This window comes from Manacus vitellinus, unplaced genomic scaffold, assembly GCF_001715985.3.
Source record: "Manacus vitellinus isolate BGI_N305 unplaced genomic scaffold, ASM171598v3 scaffold_5_pilon, whole genome shotgun sequence".
NCBI lineage: Eukaryota > Metazoa > Chordata > Aves > Passeriformes > Pipridae > Manacus > Manacus vitellinus.
The window spans coordinates 18,297,365-18,319,152 of NW_021940682.1; the positions used below are offsets into that span (position 1 = coordinate 18,297,365).

Genomic DNA, 21,788 nt, shown 5'->3' on the forward strand with positions numbered 1-21,788 from the left:
TCGCGACATCATGAACAGCTGTCTAAACAAGACCTTTTCACCTGTAGAGCTGCAATAATTATGAAAAATCCAAGTAACCACAAATCTTACATCATCTGGTAAAAAAACACTGACATTCTCTCACTACAGTTCAGTGCCTTACTTCTCAGATTCCACTTCCAGCTCCATTTTCACATTTTCTTTACCATACTAACCTCCAAATCCCCCTGTCAGAGACTACTGAATGCCTATGAAGAACATCATGGAGCAAAAATAACATTTCTGATTACATGTTCAATGTGCCACTTTCTGACCTACACAGCTTCTCCAGAATATTTCCCCACCTCCTTCTTGATGCTTTGTCCATTCCTCAATCTTTTTCATTTGGAAATGAAAATTCAAAATTAATCACAGGCCCCAGTAATTTGCAGTATCATCCTTAAAGAGAAAAGGGTAGTACTACAAGAACAAAAAACAAAAATGGTACAAAGAAAAGAGAGTGCAGTGTATATTCCAAAGCAAGAACATGCTTGAAAAATAATCCCTCTGTTGCATACATATATTTAGATATAAAAGTTCATGAGAGAGAGATCAGTACGAAATTGTTTCTCTCTGATCATGATTTCAAGTCAAATATGGTGTTTGACCTGCAAGCCTACTGGCATGACCACCTGCAAAGATGACAATCTTCTTGGAATTAAAGGAAAGACTTCCTATTCCTTACACTTCGTTTTTTTTGAACGTACACCTATTTGGGTTGCAGATTTTTTTCAGACACACATGGAATTAATATGTAACCCAGTTACAAAAAAGCAGTTACATTATTTGAAAAGGCTTTGGGATCCTTTAAGATGAAAAAGTATTTCTCTAAATCCATGGATATTAATAAAACAATATCCTGGGGCACAGTATGGAAGTTATAACATGGAAAGTTCACGTGACAAAGGTAATTGTGATACAAATGAACAAGGTGTAAATTCACGAGTTTCATTTCAACATGAGGAAGAACTTCTTTACACTGACAGTGGCACAGCACTGAACAGGCTGCCCAAGGAGGTTGTGGAGTCTCCCTCTCTGGAGACATTCAAAACCCACCTGGACACTTTCCTGTGTGACCTGCTCTAGGTGATCCTGCCTTGGCAGGTGGATTGGACTAGATGATTTCCAGAGGTCCCTTCCAACCCTAACAATGCTGTGATTCTGTAATTTGAAGTTATGATCAATACCTTACTGCATGCTTCTTTACAAACCTATGAGAAACATTAAATAGTTAACTTTGGAAGAGCAAGAAATTCTTTCTCTGAGCTGAACCCGCAAAGGTCTGGTACTGACCTACTCTGATAAGTAAGAATTCCTTATGAATATATAGTCAATAGATCAGTTTTAGCATTAAATGCCTACTAATTTTTGTTTCCATTTTACATAGCTCCTTTTCACTTGAGGCCGCATATAAAAGTGAAAAATTATAATCCTTCAGCATGATAACCTCTACCCTAAAGTCCCAACAAAATGAGCATCCAGAATATGAATTTTGTGCTGTATTAGGAGTTACCACTGCCAGACTGCAGGAAATACTTTCTTTTCCTCTTTGCATAACTTTGCCTACAAATTACAATACATCGCTTCCTAAACAGAAACCAGGGAATTGCCTCCCAGTAGATACAGGACAATTTGTAAATCATCATGGTACTAAAACTGCCCAGTTGATAAATGAAGCCTTGCTGGTCAAAAAGAAGTTAACATCTGTTAGCTCTTGGGGTTTGTTTGGTTTGTTGGTGGTTTTGGTTTGGTTTGTTCTGGGGGGCTTGGGGCTGGGAGGGCATTTTGGGGGTTTCTTTTGTTTCTTTTGTTGAAACCAATTGTATAGATAAGTTTAAAAGCTCATAGAAATTTTCAGCACACTTGTTAAATAAAAAGGAGAGAACCAAATATGTTATATGGCTTTCAAATGCAAAGTCTGAACATGCTTCACTTCTATGTATTCTTGAACCATCTCACAGTATCTCTTGGCTATGTCACCATTATCATCAGTGATCTCCATATTTGTTCTTAAACTAAACTGGGATTCCTTGTCTCATCTACTTCAGTAAAATCTTAATAAGATAATATCTCACTCATCAGCATACTTAGTATACAAAACTAAATCCTTGAATGGAAATAAGTCAGCTGCTGGTATACAGGAAGTGTAAAACTTAATTTGTTCCTTTCGTTACCATTTCACCAGCAGCTCATTGTCTACACATTGTCTATTCTAAGAAATATCTCAGTACAGTTATTTTTACACCTTGATACAGATTTGACTAATCTACAATCAAGGTATTCCTGAGCAAGTTGATGAGTACTGTTGTATGATTTAGCTTTTACAGTCAGGTCAAGATTTGATGGGAAATTGTCTTTTGCAGTGGGTGCTACAGGAGGAAAGAACTCAGGCCAAATCGTATTTGCTTCTCTTTCACTCCAAAGCATTTGAAAACTTGGTCAAACTTGTATTTCACAATGGTTAATATTGCTTCCATTTTATCCCCCCCCATTTTGTATGGTTGTTTCTTCTTATGGCAGTAGGAAGCAATTATAGAAACTAGTGTATTTTTAACTGCAGTATCACAGAGCATCCCAATTGCATACAGGAAATAGAAGGCACAAATCTTAAGTGTTTTCTGGACACTAGTGTTGAAATTGCAGCTTATAATTTTAAAGTCTATGTAAGCAGTCTGATAATGCAGTGTGACAACATACAGGCAAAACTGCTTTCTATATCACTATCACTTCTTATATCACAAAGAACTTCCCAAGCAGTTACCCTCCTGCCTCATACTTTCCCCTCAAACGAAGCATCACACGCTATGTTCTGAGCTTCAGTAAATTCAGTCCCCAGCAGATGACAAAAATCTAACAGTTCTCCAAGGAAAAGAGTGGTTTTTTTCACTCTCAGGCTTGCAAACAAGACAGAAAAATTCATTTTGGAAAAACATTCATTTTAAAATATTCCAGCTTCATGAACATACTCTAAAGTTCTAACCAATATTAATAGTACATGATTGAGGTCAAACGTAAGACAATAAAAAAGATTCAAAAAATAGTTAACACCAAAATGAATAGATTTATAAAGCAGGTATCTTACCTTGCCTGCATCCAGCCTTTAGGCCAAAGTGGTTTCACTTCTGTTTCCATAAAGGTTTTGAGGTAATCTTCAGCAGACTGACTTCTATTTGGCTCTAGCTCATAGCATCCCAGCTTGATCTTGACAAGATTACACAACAGAGACCTGAAAAAAGAAACAAAAGAAAAGAAACAACCCTTTCAAAAACTCAGCAGGAAAAGGCTGAGAAATGAAAGCTGCTGTCCAGTGATAGTTGTAGGAAGTGCTCAGTTCCAATCGTGTTTTTTGGATGTTTGCACCGCACAAATTTGCTACTACAAACCAGTATGATCTACCACTGTCACTTCTCCTCCATTTCCAACAGACCATATGGCTCTTATTTTCATCCTACTATTATTCTGTAATTTGTTTTATATTTTTTGTGGTTTTCTCATAGCTGAAACATGTCCTCTCACTTTGCTCACAGTGACCTCTCTCTCACTTGTCTGAAAGGAAGTGAAATCCATTCTACACTGAGTATTTCAACAGAAGATTCTTTCTGACAGAGATTCTTTTATTGTCCTAGAAAATATAAAAGTGCACACAGTTAAGTAAATCAGCCTTTCAGAGCCTCTTGAATGAAAAAAGCAAGAGATTTAAATATCTCTTCTTCAAGTATGGCTCCCTCCAGGCCAGTCCAAGGTATATTGGTTGTATATATTTCATGAAAGTTTCTTACCTGTTGTCTTAACATATAAAAAGACTTATCGCGAGAAGTCCACCAGCCCCTTTAAGTAATATATATACACCTTTGTACTAAAATTAGCTTACATCTTGCATGAGAAATTACTAATTTAGAATGATCTGCTTGCTTAAAAGCCTAGATTATTTAAATAATAGTAATCTGAGTTTTCAATAACATCTACTCTAGGAAACAGAACTCTAATAATTGATAATTTCAGACAAGAATCTGCTTTTGAGAGTTAATATAGAATTTGTGTTCCTTGGGAATAGAAGGGGTTAAGATTCATGCACTCTAGGTGCTGGTGTGCCAAAGGATTGTTAGGCTTGCCAAACCAGCATCACCAATCTTGATGGCCTGTCCTACTGTGGCAGAAATCTTTAGTTCTCACTGGTGTTTTCTAACATACTCCTTCCTAGACAGGTGGGAAGTAGTTATAACTGCTTACACATCTGTTCTTTGCTTAAAGAAACCTGAAGTCCTGGAGCCAGAAAATCCTCATGTATTTGGATAAAGCAGAAAAACAAGCAGTGGAACCTGAAAGGGTTGGACATAGGATGATCTTGCCTTTCAAGTTAAAGAAAAAGGCTTTTCAGCACTACAGAATTCTACTTCGCATATTTAGCACCAACACTTTCCAAAACTTCTGAGGTGTAATTCTGGGAACAGTTATTTATTCAAAGTATTGTGTAATAACATCCTCCTGGAGATCACTTTATAAAGTCAGCGAAAATCACTGGTGGAAGAGGTAGTTTTGTCTCACCTCACTGTGTCATCCCAATGAAACTTCTTTCTGGGTCCCACAACCCTCTTTCCGGGTTTCTCATCATCATCTTCCTCTGATCCATTTTTCTCTCGTTCATCTTCCGTTTGCAACCTACAGTTGGAACCATTGTTTTCTTTATAGGTATACTACACAGACAAAATATTTCGTTGAAAAATAGTGTCATTTAAGGTATGAGGAAAGAAACCCACAAAGGACCTGTCTTCAGATTCTCATTATACTTCCTGAAAGGATAAACAGTTCGTCTTCCTCTCCCCACTGCTTTATGGTCCTCAGAGACAAGTAAACAGGACACATTGTACAGATGCTCTCAGGGATGCCACTATAAGCTCTATGTAGTGCCTCTGCTGGGAAATAGCAGGATGCTTATCAAAATATTAATGCTTCTCCAAGTCTAAAATTAGTTAACTATAATGGAAAAAATTAGAATGAAAAAGGAATACACCATTCTCCTCCATCAATCCACCAATTTAGGAATTGTCCAGTAACCCTTCAGATTTCTTTCTCTCAAGACCTACCTCATTCAGTTAATGGAATTTCTCTCAGGAGTCAGATGATACTTACACAAAACTAAGTATTTTGTACAATTCAAAACAGAGACACCAGTAAACTGGAGCTGAGTGCTTTTCTGAGCTCAAGGATGAACAACGTGCATAAAGACTTCCATCTGGACTCTAGAACAGGCATACACAATCTCCAGAAATACCTACTTGGCATTCTTGGCTTGATTGCGGGCCTGGCAGTCCTCTTGATACTTGCATAACTGTTCAGGCATGACATTACTGACAGCCAGTTTCAGCTTTTGCAATGGTTCTCTCAAGCGGTCATCCTGCAAATAGAGAAACACCAAACTGGTCCTGTTAGATGTAAAATAAAGAGCATTTCAGATCATTTCAAGAAAATTATCTCCCGCTCACTCCTAAGGTAACACTCTCAGTGCTATGTATTGACTTCAATAGCCATGTTCTACATTGCACTTGAATCCTGTTAGGTGCAACAGCATTATATAAGTACATATATTTCTCACTTAAGTCTTGAGACCAGAAATAGCAAAAGATAGTCACAAAGAATATCATGAATAGTCCAAAACATTATGGCATGATCTCATTAAATACCACTTTTAAATTAAAATAGGGAAGGGGAAAACACTTGAGGGGAAAATGTGAGACGAACTGACCAATCAGTATCTCAACACTTGCAAATAAATATCCAGTTAATCATGTTTCCAAAACCTCTGTGGTATAAAAAAATCCTAGGTAATGAACAAAATATAAATATGTATTATATTATCTGAGTATCAGATTGTTATTGTATGCAATTTATGTACCTCAAAAGGTAAGGACTATATATTTAGAATTGTCTCCAAATATTAAGAACTGCAAACATTAAAGTAATATACTATACACTTCCCTACATGTTTTAAATTCTGTTCCTACATCTTCTGACTTTACATTGTTAATTTTAACTGCTTACTGAGAAGAACTAGAATATTCTATAACGTCTATCTGCTTAGAAATAGCATACGAATTTGTTTGCCTTATTAGCAAGTTTCAAGATCTCTGCATTCATCTTCAGATCCTCCACAAGATTTAGTCCTGGATTTTATCTAAAGAATCTGGTCACAATACTTCAGGTCACAGATAACTTTTTTATTCAACAGTAAAAACATTCTTCAAGAGAAAATTGACTGAAAATGGCATACAAAGTATTTGTAAGAGAAATTTGTAAGAGAAAATTGCACAAAAAAATAGAAGCTGGGTCACCTATTATCCATCTAGCCTTCCTTTTTTCGTGACACAAAAGTGAATACAAAAGTAAATTTTTTTTTAGCCTGTCATAACCATAATTATTATGGCTCTCTAGTTCTGCTATTTTGATATGTACCCTGTGACTACAGAAATAATCACAGATGACAGCAGAAACACTCCTTCATAGCCTGTACTAAGCTTTCAAGATGAAAGCACTTCATTCTCAAATAAAGGCTTTGAAATACTTAAAATATTTGTTCCTAATGTAGCAACAATAGCAGTTATATGGGAAAAAGCTTTTAAACTGGTCTAGCAACTGATCCAAAATATTTTGATTTATTTGAGACTGTGTTACTATTGTTCTCCTCTCCTGCACTGAGTTCTCATCAGTGTCATATAACTGACTTGTGCTGGAGTGAATCTCCCTGTCATTACCTGGACATTGAGGTGTAACTTTTTCAGACGCTTTATCAGTGTGTCCTTATTGCATGGCACAAAAGCCTCCAGGTGAGAGTACACTCCACTGCGGATGGCAGGATTTACCTCCTGTAACTGTAGCTCAATACTGACAAACAAACAGGAGACAGTCAATCAGTGAGGCATTCCAAGATGACGACTGAACAAAAACCTAAGAAAGCTTTGTAAGCATAGCATATTCTACTATGCACACTAAAAGTAGCAGCTTGGGAAATTTTCAGATAAGCTTTTTTATAAAAAGAGGAAGTCCCAATTGATGGCAAGAAACCATTCATGTATGTACTTGTCCAGCAATGTTGAACACTCATTCAAATTTTGTTTACACCCACCATTACAAATCAAAATTGATACAATTTTGACTGCTACAGTCTTCTAGAGATTACTTTTTGTTTCATATTCGATGAACACAGAACCCTCAATATTAAACACTTAGCTGAAGATTACAGAGGAAAAAAGCCAGCATTTTTCCCTCATGAAAGCTGAAGGTGTTTTAAGTTACAAAACTGGGGACAGGAGCAAATAACAGCAGTTTTGTGAACTTTACACATGAAGTCAAAGACCAGGGCACTACAAAACACTTTACACTGGATAAAGACAGACAGTCATGACAGGAATTGTATTCATATATAAATCTCTTTAGCTAGTAACTGGCTTAGACTGATCTACCTTCATTGACTTTTAAGGGCTTTGTTGGAACAACCTCAATAATACTTCCTCTTCTGTACTTTTCCTTTTACCCCCTTTCCAAAAAGGGAAGGTTGTACAGATAAGCACTTACTCCAGAAGAATATTATTCATGTCTTGCGTGAAAAACTTCTTCCTGCCTTCTTCATCAAACATCTTGGCAGCCTGAAAATACAACAAACAAGAGTATCCAAGTTCACAGAGTACTTTATCCCAACAGTCTTTGTATCTTTACTTTTACAGCTGCATCACATTCTTATTTTCCAGATAATGTTACTTGGAAGAGAATAAACAAAATCAAGTTATACTCGGCTGTCTAGATAAAATTAGGGTTGTTACTGTTATACTCAAATAAACGCCCTGCTCTAGGGCAAACAATCATTCTACTTACAATTTGCCTGGATCACTGATGTTAACACATTCATCGTTTCAACAACCATGAAGAAAGGAAATGGTAGAGATGTTTTATTATCTCAACACCAACAACATTCTGCTACTGTGAGTTCTAAGAAGAAGAGCATTGCTTGACAAGTCAAGCATGCAAGAGCATTAACACATATCTACTCCATCTTTTTCTACCTGTAATCTGCCTTACCCAGTTACAACTTCCCAGTTTTCTTAGATCCATTTCAAACTTTCACTGCAATTATGTATGCTAGAGGAATACTTCATCCCTCTTTTCTGGTGCCATCTTTAGACTATATCTCTAATATTTTTGTCTGGTCTCTTCCTGAGTCTGTTTGTAGCGAAGGGAAAAAAAAAAAAGACAGCCTCATATATACACACACACACACACTGATCTCACAGGAATTCCCATGCAGAATCCCTTTATCTTTGTTCTTATTGCCTAGATGCTTATTTTCACAAACAATGACAGCTTACAGTAGAAAGCCAATTCCTTGTACCATTCTACAAAAACCACTAGTGTTGATCTACCCTGCAGATTTTTAGAAGTCAAGAGAAAAAAGAGCCCCACTTTGAGAGGCTTATTGTCATCTTATATGTTGGCATCGGGACCAGACAGTGAATATCTAGAGAAGCTGGAAACTGGTATGCATGTAGAAAAGTGGGCAAGTGTGGTATCATTATAGTGACTGACAAACATTAAGGGCAGCCAACATGCTACAAGGCTGAATATTCAAATAATTAAGAATCTCTAATTCTGTCTTTAAAAACTACAAATAAATGCAAGTGTTAACTTGATAAAATGAATTTATTACTATTAAATACTTATTTTCTTGCTCTTTGTAACTGGCCCATTTAAGTTTGAAAGAAAAATATTTTCTAGAATTGTGAACTCTACACTGCACAGGAAAACAGTGTGATACTCTATCAAAACCATAAGGTAGCCCATTGTTCTGAATGTTTTACCACATGAACATTGATACTGGAGTTTAAGCTCCTGCAAGGACTGCATTCCACTCACTGTTTTCTACCATAAATTCAGCTGCTGAGGGGATGGTACTATCTGTTTAAGAATACTGAAGTATTTGTCCTGCTAAAAAAATTAGAAAGGTTATAGATGTTTACAAGTGATAGGATACCAAAAAGACAAGCTTGAAAGTCTGGAATCCAGTATCTTTAAGCATAATTAACACAAGGATTAGCATCATCGTCTGGTTTATATAAAGTGGAAGGAAATATATGCTTTGATATTTCAGTCCCAGGTAGACCTTAAAAGGCAATTCCAGTACTATGCCATCGTACTGGACAGTATTGCTAGCTTTTAAGAGAGCAACACTGGCAGATTCAAAAACTTCATCACTATTACTAAACTGTGGTTGGGTTTTCTCCCCACAGATATTCTCTTGACAGTTACCTTCAAAAAAATTGAAAAAAGCCCTTTTACTTTCCTGCTTGTGTACAATATTGCCTTCTGTCATGGTAGTTCAGAATTGCTCACTTAGGGAACTAGAACAAATTCATGTACAAAAGTAAGGGAGGAAGTTTTTATTAAATTTAGTTAGTGGCTAATTTTATTCTTTTTTTTAATCTTGATGTATTATACACCATCCATGGAACATTGGCTTTTTCCTACAACATTATAAACTTATCTGTCTTTGTGCTGAAGAGCTCTAAAGCTGTGAGCCTGATAAGTATTTGAAAAGACACATTTATTTTTAGTGCTTTTTGGAAGACTGCAATTTGCAGGAGGTATGGAAGTCGCAATCCTAAAGTCAACACACAGTCTAGTTTCTGTCCCAGTGTAAGGGCAGACTTACTCTGCTCAGCCAACAGACTTCCAGAAGACACTGTCAAAAGCCAAAGACAGAAGAGTTCCCACCTGGTCTAAGTGGAAGGTGTCCCTGCCCATGGCAGGGGTGTTGGACTAGATGATCTTTAAGGGCCCTTCCAACCCAAACCATTCGATGATTCTTTCTAGAGTTATGTTTGCCAAGAGCCACCAAATAGAAGATTTCTTCCAACTGTTTGTGGATTGTTATAGAGTGAAGCAACATGAATTTACTGGGGGCAAGTCACTAACACTTTCTGACTTTTGGCCTAATCCAGTTCTGCAGTTTTGCTAGAAGCTTGTGTTGATTCCTAGCAAAATTAACCTGAATATTCAAAAGGTAGACAGAATCTCTTTCACTTTAGTAAATATTAATCCCTTGGCTGTATTTAGCCTGATATGTTGAAAAATCAGTAAGAAAACTAGAAGGCTTTACATACAGGAAAGATAAATATCACATTTTATCATTACCTATCCTGCAGCAAAGCAAGCTCTGCCACCATTTAAAATATTTTATTTTTGTCCAAAACAGGCAGTAACTTGAACTACTTTTACAAAACTTACTCTGCATAAGGAAAAGCTGCACTTTATTCTAAGTAAGGAAAAGCTTTAATATCATAATGTGGACAATGAAACAACAAATTTATTCTCAATTTAAGATAACATCCACAGCTGAAACAAGGAGTATATGACACCTTAATAGCTCTGATCTCTTTCAGTAAGATATTGTGATATTTGTAACTTGTTGACTTAATACCATTCATCACCATTTTTGAAAAGTTTGGACTCCATTCTAACGTTCCAGAAGAAAAAGTTCAGTTTTAAGGTTGTTTGGTTTGTTTTTTGTAATTGGGTGGTGGTTTCTGGGTTTGGTGGGGGGTTTTTTTGTTTGTTTTCTTTTTTCTTTTTTTTTTTTTCCCAACTGGCAAGTTAAAGCCAAAAATTCAATACATGGATGTGTAAGGTGCGGGTCTATTTCAGGTTTCCTCCTCCAAAATAAGAAAACACCCATCCCTTACACCAACTAATAATTCAAGCTAAAGTAACACTGATACTTCAATTATGGAGAAAAACCCAAACAAACATTACAAGTTAGTGTACACAGAACATTTAGAAAACCTTGTTTCCCCTGTGAAACAAACACTGCTTGAACAATTGGCCTGCATCATCTCCGTGCCTATTTTCATCCGAGTATAAGCACAGCCATTAAGATGGACATTAAGATCAATTCTTCATTTTTAAAGTTTCAGCCAGCAATTCAAGGATGACACCCAAGGTCCTAATTGTTCTTCCTTGTTCTCTCAGATTCCTGAATGCAATCCATTACCAGTGAATTCATACTTACTGTTCGAAGGTCTCCAATGCGCTTTTCAAGTAGCACAGGCAGACCTTCTGGGAGGGCAGGCACCTGCTTGGGTGTCATGACCTGAGAGGTGTAGGTTGCCTGAGTGACATTTCCATTTTCTCCTGACAGCTCAGATACCGGGCTGCCATCAGAAGTGCCATCAAGCAACTTGTCAAAGTCAATGTCTCCCAGCATCTCCAGGGCACTTTCAGTTTCTTGCAGGAGCTCAGGTTCATTTGTGCTACCAAAAATGGAGAGGACAGGATCGTTGATCCTAAGATTCAAGTCAGAGATATCGTTTCCTGCACTGAGAGAGGAGGAAGGAATTTTACTAGGGGTAGGGGTTGCGACAGTCACTGGAGGTTTTGGACTAGATTCCTTCTTCCTCATGGCTTCCTTCTCCTTTTGAAATTTACGGATCATGGCAGCCAGAGAAAGCGAGTCTTTATACAATTTCTTTTTCTTCTTCTCAGACTTGTGTGAATTTAAGGCCATTACTCTGCAGAGGAAAGAAATCTTTCATTAGCATGCACGTGACTTTTGAGGCCTTAGTAACCTTTAACAAAAAACTCAAAGTTTAATAAAATTAAAAAATTATCAGGGGGAAGAAGCAAGTACTTGGTGCTTCTGTCTTCAGACTATTTTACCAATTATCATAAATCTTTGGTGGTCATGTGATTTCTTGCTGTGAATTGATTTGTTTTGCTAAGTTTGGCAGACATTAGGTTATTTCAAAGGTTATTTCATTTTGACTTCTCAATTTCATTACAGAGAAGTTGGCACAATTGTTAAACTCATAGCAGACTTGTGCTACTAAAATACTTAAACTTGCCTCTCAAGACTCCTGAATGATGGAAAGTTGCTTTAAGTTTAGGCACACCGTGTATATTAAATTCTCTTCACTGCTAAGAATTTTTACATGCAGACTCAACATCTATATACTACTTAAACTGAGAATTTTCTGCCAATTCATCACCTTGATGAAAAATAAGATCAATAAATTTTCAATACCAACATGAATATTCATAATAAGACAACTTCCACTCAGTGACAGTTTTCTAAAAGCCAATTTAAAAACCCACCACCCTAATCCTTCTATGCTAGCCTAAGAACTCAGGAAAGCACACACAAAGTCAGTAAGAAACACGTAGAATAATAAAGTTGTATTTATAGTTTTCCAGATTAGAAACAAGAGGATAGAAAGAAGATCAGTTTTCATTAGAAGATGTAATTCTTAGTGCTACCTAAGATGTTGGGTGGGACAATGAAGCTTAATGTTATTCATAAGACTCAAAATTTTTCTTCTGTGATTTGTCCTTCCTTATTCCTTGTTCAAAATTTCAGGGGACAAAAAAAAATTAGCTTTTAGGACTGATCCATACAAAAACCCCACACAAATTCTGAAACAAAATCTACTAGCTATTAATTATAGTTTCAAAATACCATATTCAAAAGAGCTGTAATAATCTTGCTATGGCACACAATCTGGAAATCAAACCTCACATATACTTCAAGGGTTCCTATAAAGAAAGAAACCTACCCCAACTGCTTAGGAACTTTCATTTTCCGAGGCTTCTTCTCCTTTTCTGTCCCTTCCTCTTTCCGCTTGCGCTTCTTCATTCCACGATCTTCACTTTCTTTTAACTTTGCTATCTAGAAGAGAGATAAAATAATGGACAATAATTCTTCCATCCTAAAGAACTTTTACAGTAAGAAACATTTAGTTTTCTTTACACCTTCCAATTCAGAGCCATGAAAAACACCCCAAGTGTGCATAAAGGCAAACTGGGTTCCTAGCAGCAATTGCAGTTACTGACGAGTGTCAATCACAATAATTTTTAAACAGTTACTGAATTTAGAGTTTTCAATAAGAAAAATAAGGGACACACAGACTGATGCCCAACCAACATGAGCAATGGCAGCCTTGGAAGACTGAATACCTCCACCTTCTTCTGCTACCACAGTTTCATTGCTGACTATGAAGTTGCACAGTGTGGACCATCTCTGTTGGCCAATACAGACCAGCTGTCTCCCCTTCCAAGTTCTTGCTGACCCTTAGACTACCTGATGGAGCAGCATAGGGAAAAAGAAAGCCTTCACACCATGCAAACATAGCTAGCAACAGGCAAAACTTCGGTGTAGTTATCAATGCTATTTTAGTCATGGTCCAAACCATAACACCACATGGGCTGCCATAAAGAAAGTTAACTGCATCCCAGTCAGATCCACCACAAGGAGCTTAAAATTATGTTAAATTTAAAGAGTTATAGAGCAGGAAAGGACATCAGAAAGCAGTAAGTTCGTGGAATGGCATGGAACTTGTGAATGGCCTATGTAATTATGTTTGCATTGATAATAACTTGTTAAGGTTTATAGAACAGCATGCTTTTTGGGAAAGATTGTATATGTAATTTTTAATATAGCTATTCTTATGCACTGAGTTTATTTTACCATATGTTTTGGTTTAAATGTTATTCTGAATATTAGGAACAATTTCAAATCATGCAAGTTTTGTGCAAAATCATAAAAGCAGTACTGAAGAATTTAAATTCTCATCTCATAATGAAATGCTTATCAAATTACAGAATCATCTGTCAGTTCAAGATGGGTGGGCACAACTTGTTAGTTCGCCTAAACAGATTGTTAGCCCACAGACTGGACAGCCTGTGGACATCCTGAGTTATTTCCTGAATGCCAGTACACTAGCCACAAAACAGAAAATGCAATAGAACAGTACCATGCATCATTCTATATTTGGTCTCTTCATCTGAACCATTCTAAGTGTATCAAGTATTTCCAATGTCCACCTAGCTAGTTGTTCTGTATAAAAGCCTGATTAAGATCACTCACTTTAGGTGGCCTATGTTTTTTGTCTTCTGCAAAGTCTTCATCTTCTGATTCAGATGCCTGTCGGAACTGCAGTGTACCAGTGTTGATATAAAACCCTCCATATTTGGTTGTCAGGGATGCAGGAACCAATTCATCATACTGGGCAGGAAAAAAGATTAATTTGTCAGCATTTCTTAATAAAATGAACATGTAGTTCGTTTACCAGTCCCTCTGCATGAAAAATTATATACCAATATACAGCACAGCTTGCTAGAATAGAAATAGGATAGCAATGCTATTGTAAACTTACTGGTCAATGCATACAATGTTAATTTCAGAGTAAACTTTTAATTTTCAAAACAACACCCTTTTTTTGTAAGAAAAGACAGGATTACAGCATTGAAAGTACTACTTTCTGAAGGAAATGAGGATGGGCACACATACATTCCCCCTGCCAAGTGAGGACAAAAAGCCCAAAAACTTTCAACTTTTTTCCACCCAACATGGTCTCTTCCAGCATGTTACACTATGCTAAATGTTAAATCTCAAGATACATAAACCATATGAACAGTGATGCACCAGCAGTTTATGAGTAACTTCAATTGATTATTCACTGGTTGGTTTGGCCAGAAAGTAAGCAGGCATATAATGAACTATTTGTTTTCATTTCTGACAGCCTTACAAGCAAGGCAGCAACATCTCTGGTTGAAAACAAATTAAAAAAACAAACCAAAACAAAATCCAAAAACGCCAAACAAACAAAACCCCCCACAAATCCAAAGAAAACCCACCAAAAGAAGACTCCAACAAAAACCACAAAACCAACAAACCTGCCTCTATCAATTTAAATTTTAAAGCTCAACATTTCTATTGAATACCCTTCAATTTTATGACACAATGTGCAATTCAAATTACCTTCTATTAGTCATATACTTTTACCACAGGCCCTTTAAGTTATCTATAAATGATTGCTACAATGTATTTCTTCCAGATTTTCTAAGAAGATGACAGTCTGTACAATCGCTATACTGCAGTGAGAGAAACCTGATCTGTATGAGAATTGTACAGAATTGGATATTATATCCAGGAACTGCGACTGAAAATAGTAGAGATGTTTCTGTAAATTAAGCATAAAAAAACCTCCCCAGATTATACACTTTGTTTCATTAAGACTGCCACAGTTTTCATTAATACCAATCTCTGCAGTGCATTTCGTATTCAGAAGTTCCAACACATGCTACATTTAGTACCAACTCTAACCACACTGTCCTGCTCAAAAACTTCCTTTTCTCAGAAAGTTCTCTCAAGTTTTCTTTTGTTAAAAATGCTATCCCAGACATGACAAACTTGGCCATGGTATCTGTTAACTTATTCCCAATTTTAGGTGTTTAATACAACGTTGCCTCTTATACAAATATCACAATGCCAGGACTTGTTTCATTTGAAGTCAAACATATTCTCACTCTGTTCAGACAGTTTTAACACCACAAAATGTTTCAAATTCTTATGAATACTTTATTTTGAAACGTACTTCATATTTATGAAGAAATTTCCAGGTTAGAATTACAAAGCTGTATCTCAAAAAATATTGAAAGCCAATGACAAGTAGTCAATAACAAGTATAGGGAATGACAATATTAATTTTATTATTTTATGACCCTCAACCTCCTCAGAATGACATTCTCCAAGTTTTAACAGAAAAATGTTAATCTCTAGGAAATATCTTGTTAACAGCAAATTCTCAAAAAGGCTGGGAGGATGAACATATTCATTCTAGCTCTATGCATAAAAGTGTCAACAAGGCAAACCATGGAAGTGTTTGCAAGAGAACTGAGGAAGGATTGCCTTGACAATGCCATTATCACCACACAGTAGGATGATGTCCTGAACTACCTGGGTCTTAGCTTTTAAATATTGAAAATTGTAAGACAATATTCTTAATATGCAACAAATATAATCCTAGAAACTATACTCTGTGGAAGCATAAACAGAATGCTTGAGACACATACCTGCCAACGAAGATTAAGGAGGAAGCATTTACAGGACTAAGAATCGATTTCTGCCCTTGTTCTAAAACAAAGGATAGGATTTTGACACACCTTAGAGGTATGCACTCTGGCAGAGGAAAATGTCAATTCTGAGTAACAACTGTAAGCAGTAAATGTTTGGTAGTGCAGCCAAATGATTAAAAATTGAGATACTTGCAAAGGAAACAGTGTGACTTCATTTTGAAGTTTGAAGCAGCAGGCCTTCTATTGCAAGTCTCAAGATGAAATTCAACAGGCTGAATAAATAAATAGACAAATTTAGCTGCCACAACACGATCTAAAGACTTGAGATCACCTACACAAAATGGACACACACAGAGTGCAAAGTGGAGTGTCAGCTACCAGCTTCTTTCATTTCCCTCTCCATGCCATGCAAAATATAATGAAGATAAAATGGTCTGAGAACTGAAATGTCTGGGCTACCAAAAACATTTAAATAAGAAGGAAAGTTATCCAGAAGAGTAGAATAGTAAGTGTATACTTCAATAAGGAAGCTGGTGAAGGAGCCTGAACTGGAGACCTACGTAGGGATTTAATGAGCAAATACGTAGACACTTTTTATCTGCTCAGAATGGAGGGCTCAACAAGCAGTACAGAAAGACAAAACAGGAAAGGAAAAGTGGTGACAGGATTTATGAAATACTCTAAGATGATATGAAAATCTAGCACAAAAAAGCAGGAGAATCTATTAAATGGACAAAATGAAAGCAAAGTGGCTTAGTTGTGGACTTGTCATTCACCTTGAGAGACCGTGAGGATCACACAAAGTAAACTTGAGAGTGGAGGCTGGGTAAGAATTTCAGAGAAATTTAATGTTTTTTCCACAGTTCTCAGAACTACCATCATTAGGTGCAAGGAAAATGAAAGAAGAGAAAATAGATTATTATCCACAGTGTTTAACAGACAGAGCGGGCGCTTTCTCCATTTGAGCTGACAGGGTGTGAACTGAATTGGCAAGGCTGTGGCAGTACAGGATCAAAACAGAAGAATACAGCAGTTGCCAAGTTTGAAGGAGAAAGCACACAGTCAAAGCTGGGACCATTATCATATGAAGTGAAGAACAAGCAAAGGAAAACACACTAAAAACTTAGATGCAGAGCAGTAAAGAAGGCCTGGGTAACACACAAATAAGGACTGAAGACAGTCCACGAGTGAGGAAGCTATGAATCACAGCAAATTATTTGAAGGATCAACATGCTGTGTAGCACAAATTGACAGGAACAAGGCAAAGAGAAAGGTAAAATTCATTCAATATACAGACTGAATGTATTCCATAACAGTCAACAGGCAAATAAGATCAGCAAGATGTGGATGTGTAACTAAGCAGCTGAGGTTTCAACAGCTTCTGCTGAAGACTATGAATTTAGCCAGACCTTCAGAAATTTTTTTAACCCTTTTAACCCTTTTTTAACCCTTTTCTTCACCAAAATCTTAGCCTACTGAACAGGGTATAACTTATAACTCAGTGTTTGATTTTATAAATAGGGGCCTGCAGACCACAATGTAGCTAAGTACCCTCTCCTTTGAGCTAAGCTTAGTATTTTCTACTATCCTAACTGAACAGAAAATAAGCATCTATAAGGTATTGGTAACAGCTAGATTAAGCTTCATTTTAAAGTGCCTTCAGGACTCTCAAAGGGAACATGGCTCCTGCAAATTCTAAATCTTCTCATGAATTGGTTTTGCTTTGCACTACCTTTTTCCACATATGAAATCGCAGAATTATCTTATTAAGGAAAATAAGTTTGAAGTCCTTTACAGTGTTCTACTCTTCCTTACACATTCCAAGACTGAGAATCGAAAAATCTCAGACCTACAAACAGACAGGAATTGATATATGATTGACTCCTGTAAACATGGATTTGTTCTACAAAATATTATGGAATCATTCTGCAGAATGATAAAACAGTAAGACTGATGTACTGTCTGACCATCTAAAAGCAGGTACATATATAAGTTATTTTAAACTGTTGTCCTTGAGCTACATTACTATACTTCTAGTGCCATTAATCTAATTAAATGTTTTGGTATGAAAGATAATTTAGTTTTTTTAAAAATAAGTTAACTGTTTTCAACTTCATTATTATACCAAGAACAGTGCAATTTTATGGATTATACCAATTTATTTCTGAAATGCAGATCCACAGCAGTATTTTACATTAATACTGTCTACTCTTGTATTCGGGTATTTTGACTACAATCCTCAGATATTTTGACTGTGATCCTCCTCATTCCTCTCCCTTCCAGACAACAATCTACAGAAGTACACATGTGAAAAAGTTTTTTAGCATTTCTGTACTAATTCCTGGAAATGCAATTTCCAGGTGCAAACGTGTCTAGAGTGTTTTAACAAATGTAGCTTGTTATTATTTGTTGTCAAACAGGTAATGTTTAGCTAAAAGATAAGCAGGGATAATTTTTGTTCCCTTGTTCAGTTTATTTTTGAGGTAGCTCTAACCAGCTTGGGATGGGGGCAGCTGTTTAGTTTTGATCACCATTAGACTACAGAATAAAAGCCAAGCTACTGAAATTATGTCAAATACAGTTGCTTCAGTCAAACGGGCTGAATATTCACACAGTTCACTACACACTTCAAGATACTTTAAATATACACAGTGGATTGATCTCTATACTTCTTAAAGATTTAAAGAACTGAAACACACTCAGGCTTTGCTCTCCTTTAAGGTTAAGTTTTCAAACAAAAACACAGAACCATCATTCCAAAAATACAGCATAATGGAACATAAAATGAAATCCTGAACAAGGTTAAGGAGGAACAATACACTGCTTTGCTAATCCAAGGTGACTTAAAAAACCAAGCACAAAGAGCTTTCCCACGGTAAAGAAGGTTCCTCTTCCAAAATGCACAGGCAAGTTGTGTGGGGGGTTGTGTTTGTTTTCCTTTTAACCCTGAGACAGAGGACAGCTGGCAGAGGTCAACAGAAAAAAGTATAAGAGATTATTAAAGATATAATACTTGGCTCAGGGTAGTCGAGTAGAATAGGGTAGCCTTGTAGGAGAATCCTAGTTTAGTAGTCAGGATACTGCAATCAGTCAGCCTAGCAGAGTACCTTGAGAGAAGTACCAATACACATCTATTGTCCTGTTCTGTTCTCATCAAACCTTTTACACCTTTTCACCAGTCACCAGTGTTAGGCTATTATCTTAAGTGACCTTCAGTGCAACAAGATGACATTCTTATCACCTTGAAAACATTTCAGCTTAAGTTATAAAACCTATGACCTTTCACGTGACCACCTTTATCTGTACAACTCAATTCTTTCAGAGCTTGAGCTCTGACCTGACCCACAATGAAAATCTAGTTCAGTGTTAAATAATTATGTAATGTATTACTTAATCTCTCCAGGTTTCATGTTACAGAGCTGCCAGAAGATTCTGTAGAAGAAAAGTTACACTTTCCTTTTCCCTTGATTTAACATGAAGGGCAGCTGTTCCATATATGATACTTAAGACAAATGTTCTTATCAAAGATCTGTTATTTTGGCATATAATAAACCTCCCTTTATATTATATTAATGATCATATTGTTTGTGTATTTTTTTGAAAACACTTAGGTTCCTTGTGCTGCTTAAACAAATATTCATGGAGAACAGCTGATCTTAGGCCATGATCTACCCCTCTAACAGCTCAAGATTACTTTGAAAAGCAATTTTGTGCTCTTCAAAAAACTAAATTTAGCAAAAAAGAAGGAAGTTGCTATACCCATTATTCTTTCTTAGTTATTTCTTACTCCTACATTCTTGATGTACACAAATTTAAACAGTGGTACTACAAAGGTCAGATACGTCTCAGATTTTTTCAAGTACCTATGCAGATCCAGAGTTTTCAGTTTCACAGTTTTTCCAGTGGTCATTAGACACTTGAGCAGTCCTAAATTACCTAGCTGAAATCTAGGCCAGAACATGGGATTAAAAAAATTAAGAAATTCTTTCCTAAAAAAGGGTAAGATTTTTTGCAGAAGAAGCAAGAAAACATTACTATTACTTTAACAAACATCAGATGTGCTCTGCAAATTCAATTACCATTGTTCCTCTAGCTAAAGTGGTTCTTGTATCTGCTTTATTTATTTCATACTCTGCTTTACACCTTAATGTATCTTGGGGTGAGGAGGATAAAAGGCAAAGAATACCCTAACTGAAATTTGCCCTTATTCACTCAAATGCATATGACATGTCAGGTGCTAACCAGCGGATCTACCCTGGAGATACCCAGGAATCATGCAAGACATTTTATTAAAGGTGACATGGTACACTCGGCTAAGTGAGCACTATTCCCCAACCACATAACTTCCAAGACTGGCTGAAGTGACAATGAACGAGGAAGACAGTACTAATACAAAACCACACAAATCCTCAGCCAATAAAACAGCTGGCAAGTGAATCTCCTACAAAAAGGATGCTTTAATGCACCCGCACGTATTCAGTGTGGATGAGGTTTGTTACTGAGGTCTACAAAGGCAGCCTTTTCCAGATGACAAAGGCCACAGTGTTCAATTTCTCTCTCAATACAAGGAAAGCATGTTTAATAATGGATCCTATGTAGCATTTTTCTGTACACGCTTCTAACGTTTGCAGGTTGATAGTTTTTTCAGGTTTGTTTTTTTTTTGGTTGGTTGGTTTTTTCAGTTTTGTTTTTGTTTTTGTTTTTTCTTTTTTAAAAGACAATGATCTTTCTAAAGCAACTACACTGCTTTCCATAGGTATGCATAAAACAAGCTCCCTGGAGCAGCAAGAACGAGAGAACACTATCAAGTTGGCCTAAAACAACATCTGGCCCAGAACGCCACAAAAATAGTAAAAATTACCACTGACACAGTGAGCTCTGCCACTCTCCAAAGACATACCATTCTCACTGGGAAAAAGTATCTCAGATGTTCAAGAATCTTGACTAAGATGGTCTTACTGGTAATCCATCAGCTTCAGATTTTAGAGGCAGCCAGGGTGGGAGAGGATATTAAATCTATCATACCTCTTATAAGTCTGGAGATTACAAGATGAAGTAAGCAAAATTTATCCCAGAAACACGTAAAAACTGTGTATCATGATGCAGAATTTTTGCAGAGACTAAGCCTTTAAATTATGGAAAGCATTCTAGGGAACCCATATAGAAAGGGAGCAACACTTCTGCTAACGTACTAAAATTAACATACAGTTTTTGAAAAGTCGTCTTTTAAGAGGGTCTGAACTCTTGAGGCAAGAGATAGGTAAAGAAATGTTCTCTACCCAGCAGCATAGGATTCTTTATATCAGTGTACAGAAGGCTACTATGGAACCATGAATATAGCAGACTGGGTGAAATATTGACAGAGGGGCCTGGATGTCCAAAGGATTGAAATGTCTGCTTCCCATTGCTCTTGGCATTCATGTTTTGATTCCATTCCTGACAGTGTGGCTACCTGGTATTGCTGCTTCAAAAGACAGATTGCACTGCTTACAGATTTCTAGGTGGATTGTTCTTCCTTTGCATTCACCTACTCAGTATGGGGGAAGTCTTTGGTTTGGATATACAAGCCTTGTCACCTCTGACTAAGAGAAAACTGCATACTTTTTCACTAACACCATATATTACTTCAGATCCCTGTTCTGTACTGCATAGCAAGAAGTTCAGAGAGCGCTGAGATGCCTTTGGAATCTATATAAAGCTTACACTGTCAGGAATGCATTCAACCAACCAAATAATCAGAGGTCATCACAAGAGCAAGTAATCAGCCTCGTTTGTCTAGACACATGCGTGCATGTGTGCATGCAGGAAGAACACAGGGGACATAATCTAGAGCAATTCCATTCCACAGAGAATGTAATTCTGCATAGTTCACACTA

General features: G+C 36.7%; 1 protein-coding gene across 1 annotated transcript in view; it reads right to left on the bottom strand.

Annotated features, from left to right (window-relative positions):
* Positions 1-21,788, bottom strand: part of UBN2 (ubinuclein 2) — a 50,408-nt gene that overhangs the window by 19,069 nt on the left and 9,551 nt on the right. Inside the window, exons 3-10 of the mRNA XM_029963379.1 lie at positions 13,922-14,059; positions 12,612-12,724; positions 11,072-11,570; positions 7,588-7,658; positions 6,768-6,897; positions 5,295-5,413; positions 4,564-4,677; positions 3,101-3,244 (exon numbers count right to left, since the gene is read on the bottom strand). Coding sequence (XP_029819239.1) covers positions 3,101-3,244; positions 4,564-4,677; positions 5,295-5,413; positions 6,768-6,897; positions 7,588-7,658; positions 11,072-11,570; positions 12,612-12,724; positions 13,922-14,059 — 1,328 coding nt within the window. The remainder of the gene's footprint in view (positions 1-3,100; positions 3,245-4,563; positions 4,678-5,294; positions 5,414-6,767; positions 6,898-7,587; positions 7,659-11,071; positions 11,571-12,611; positions 12,725-13,921; positions 14,060-21,788) is intronic.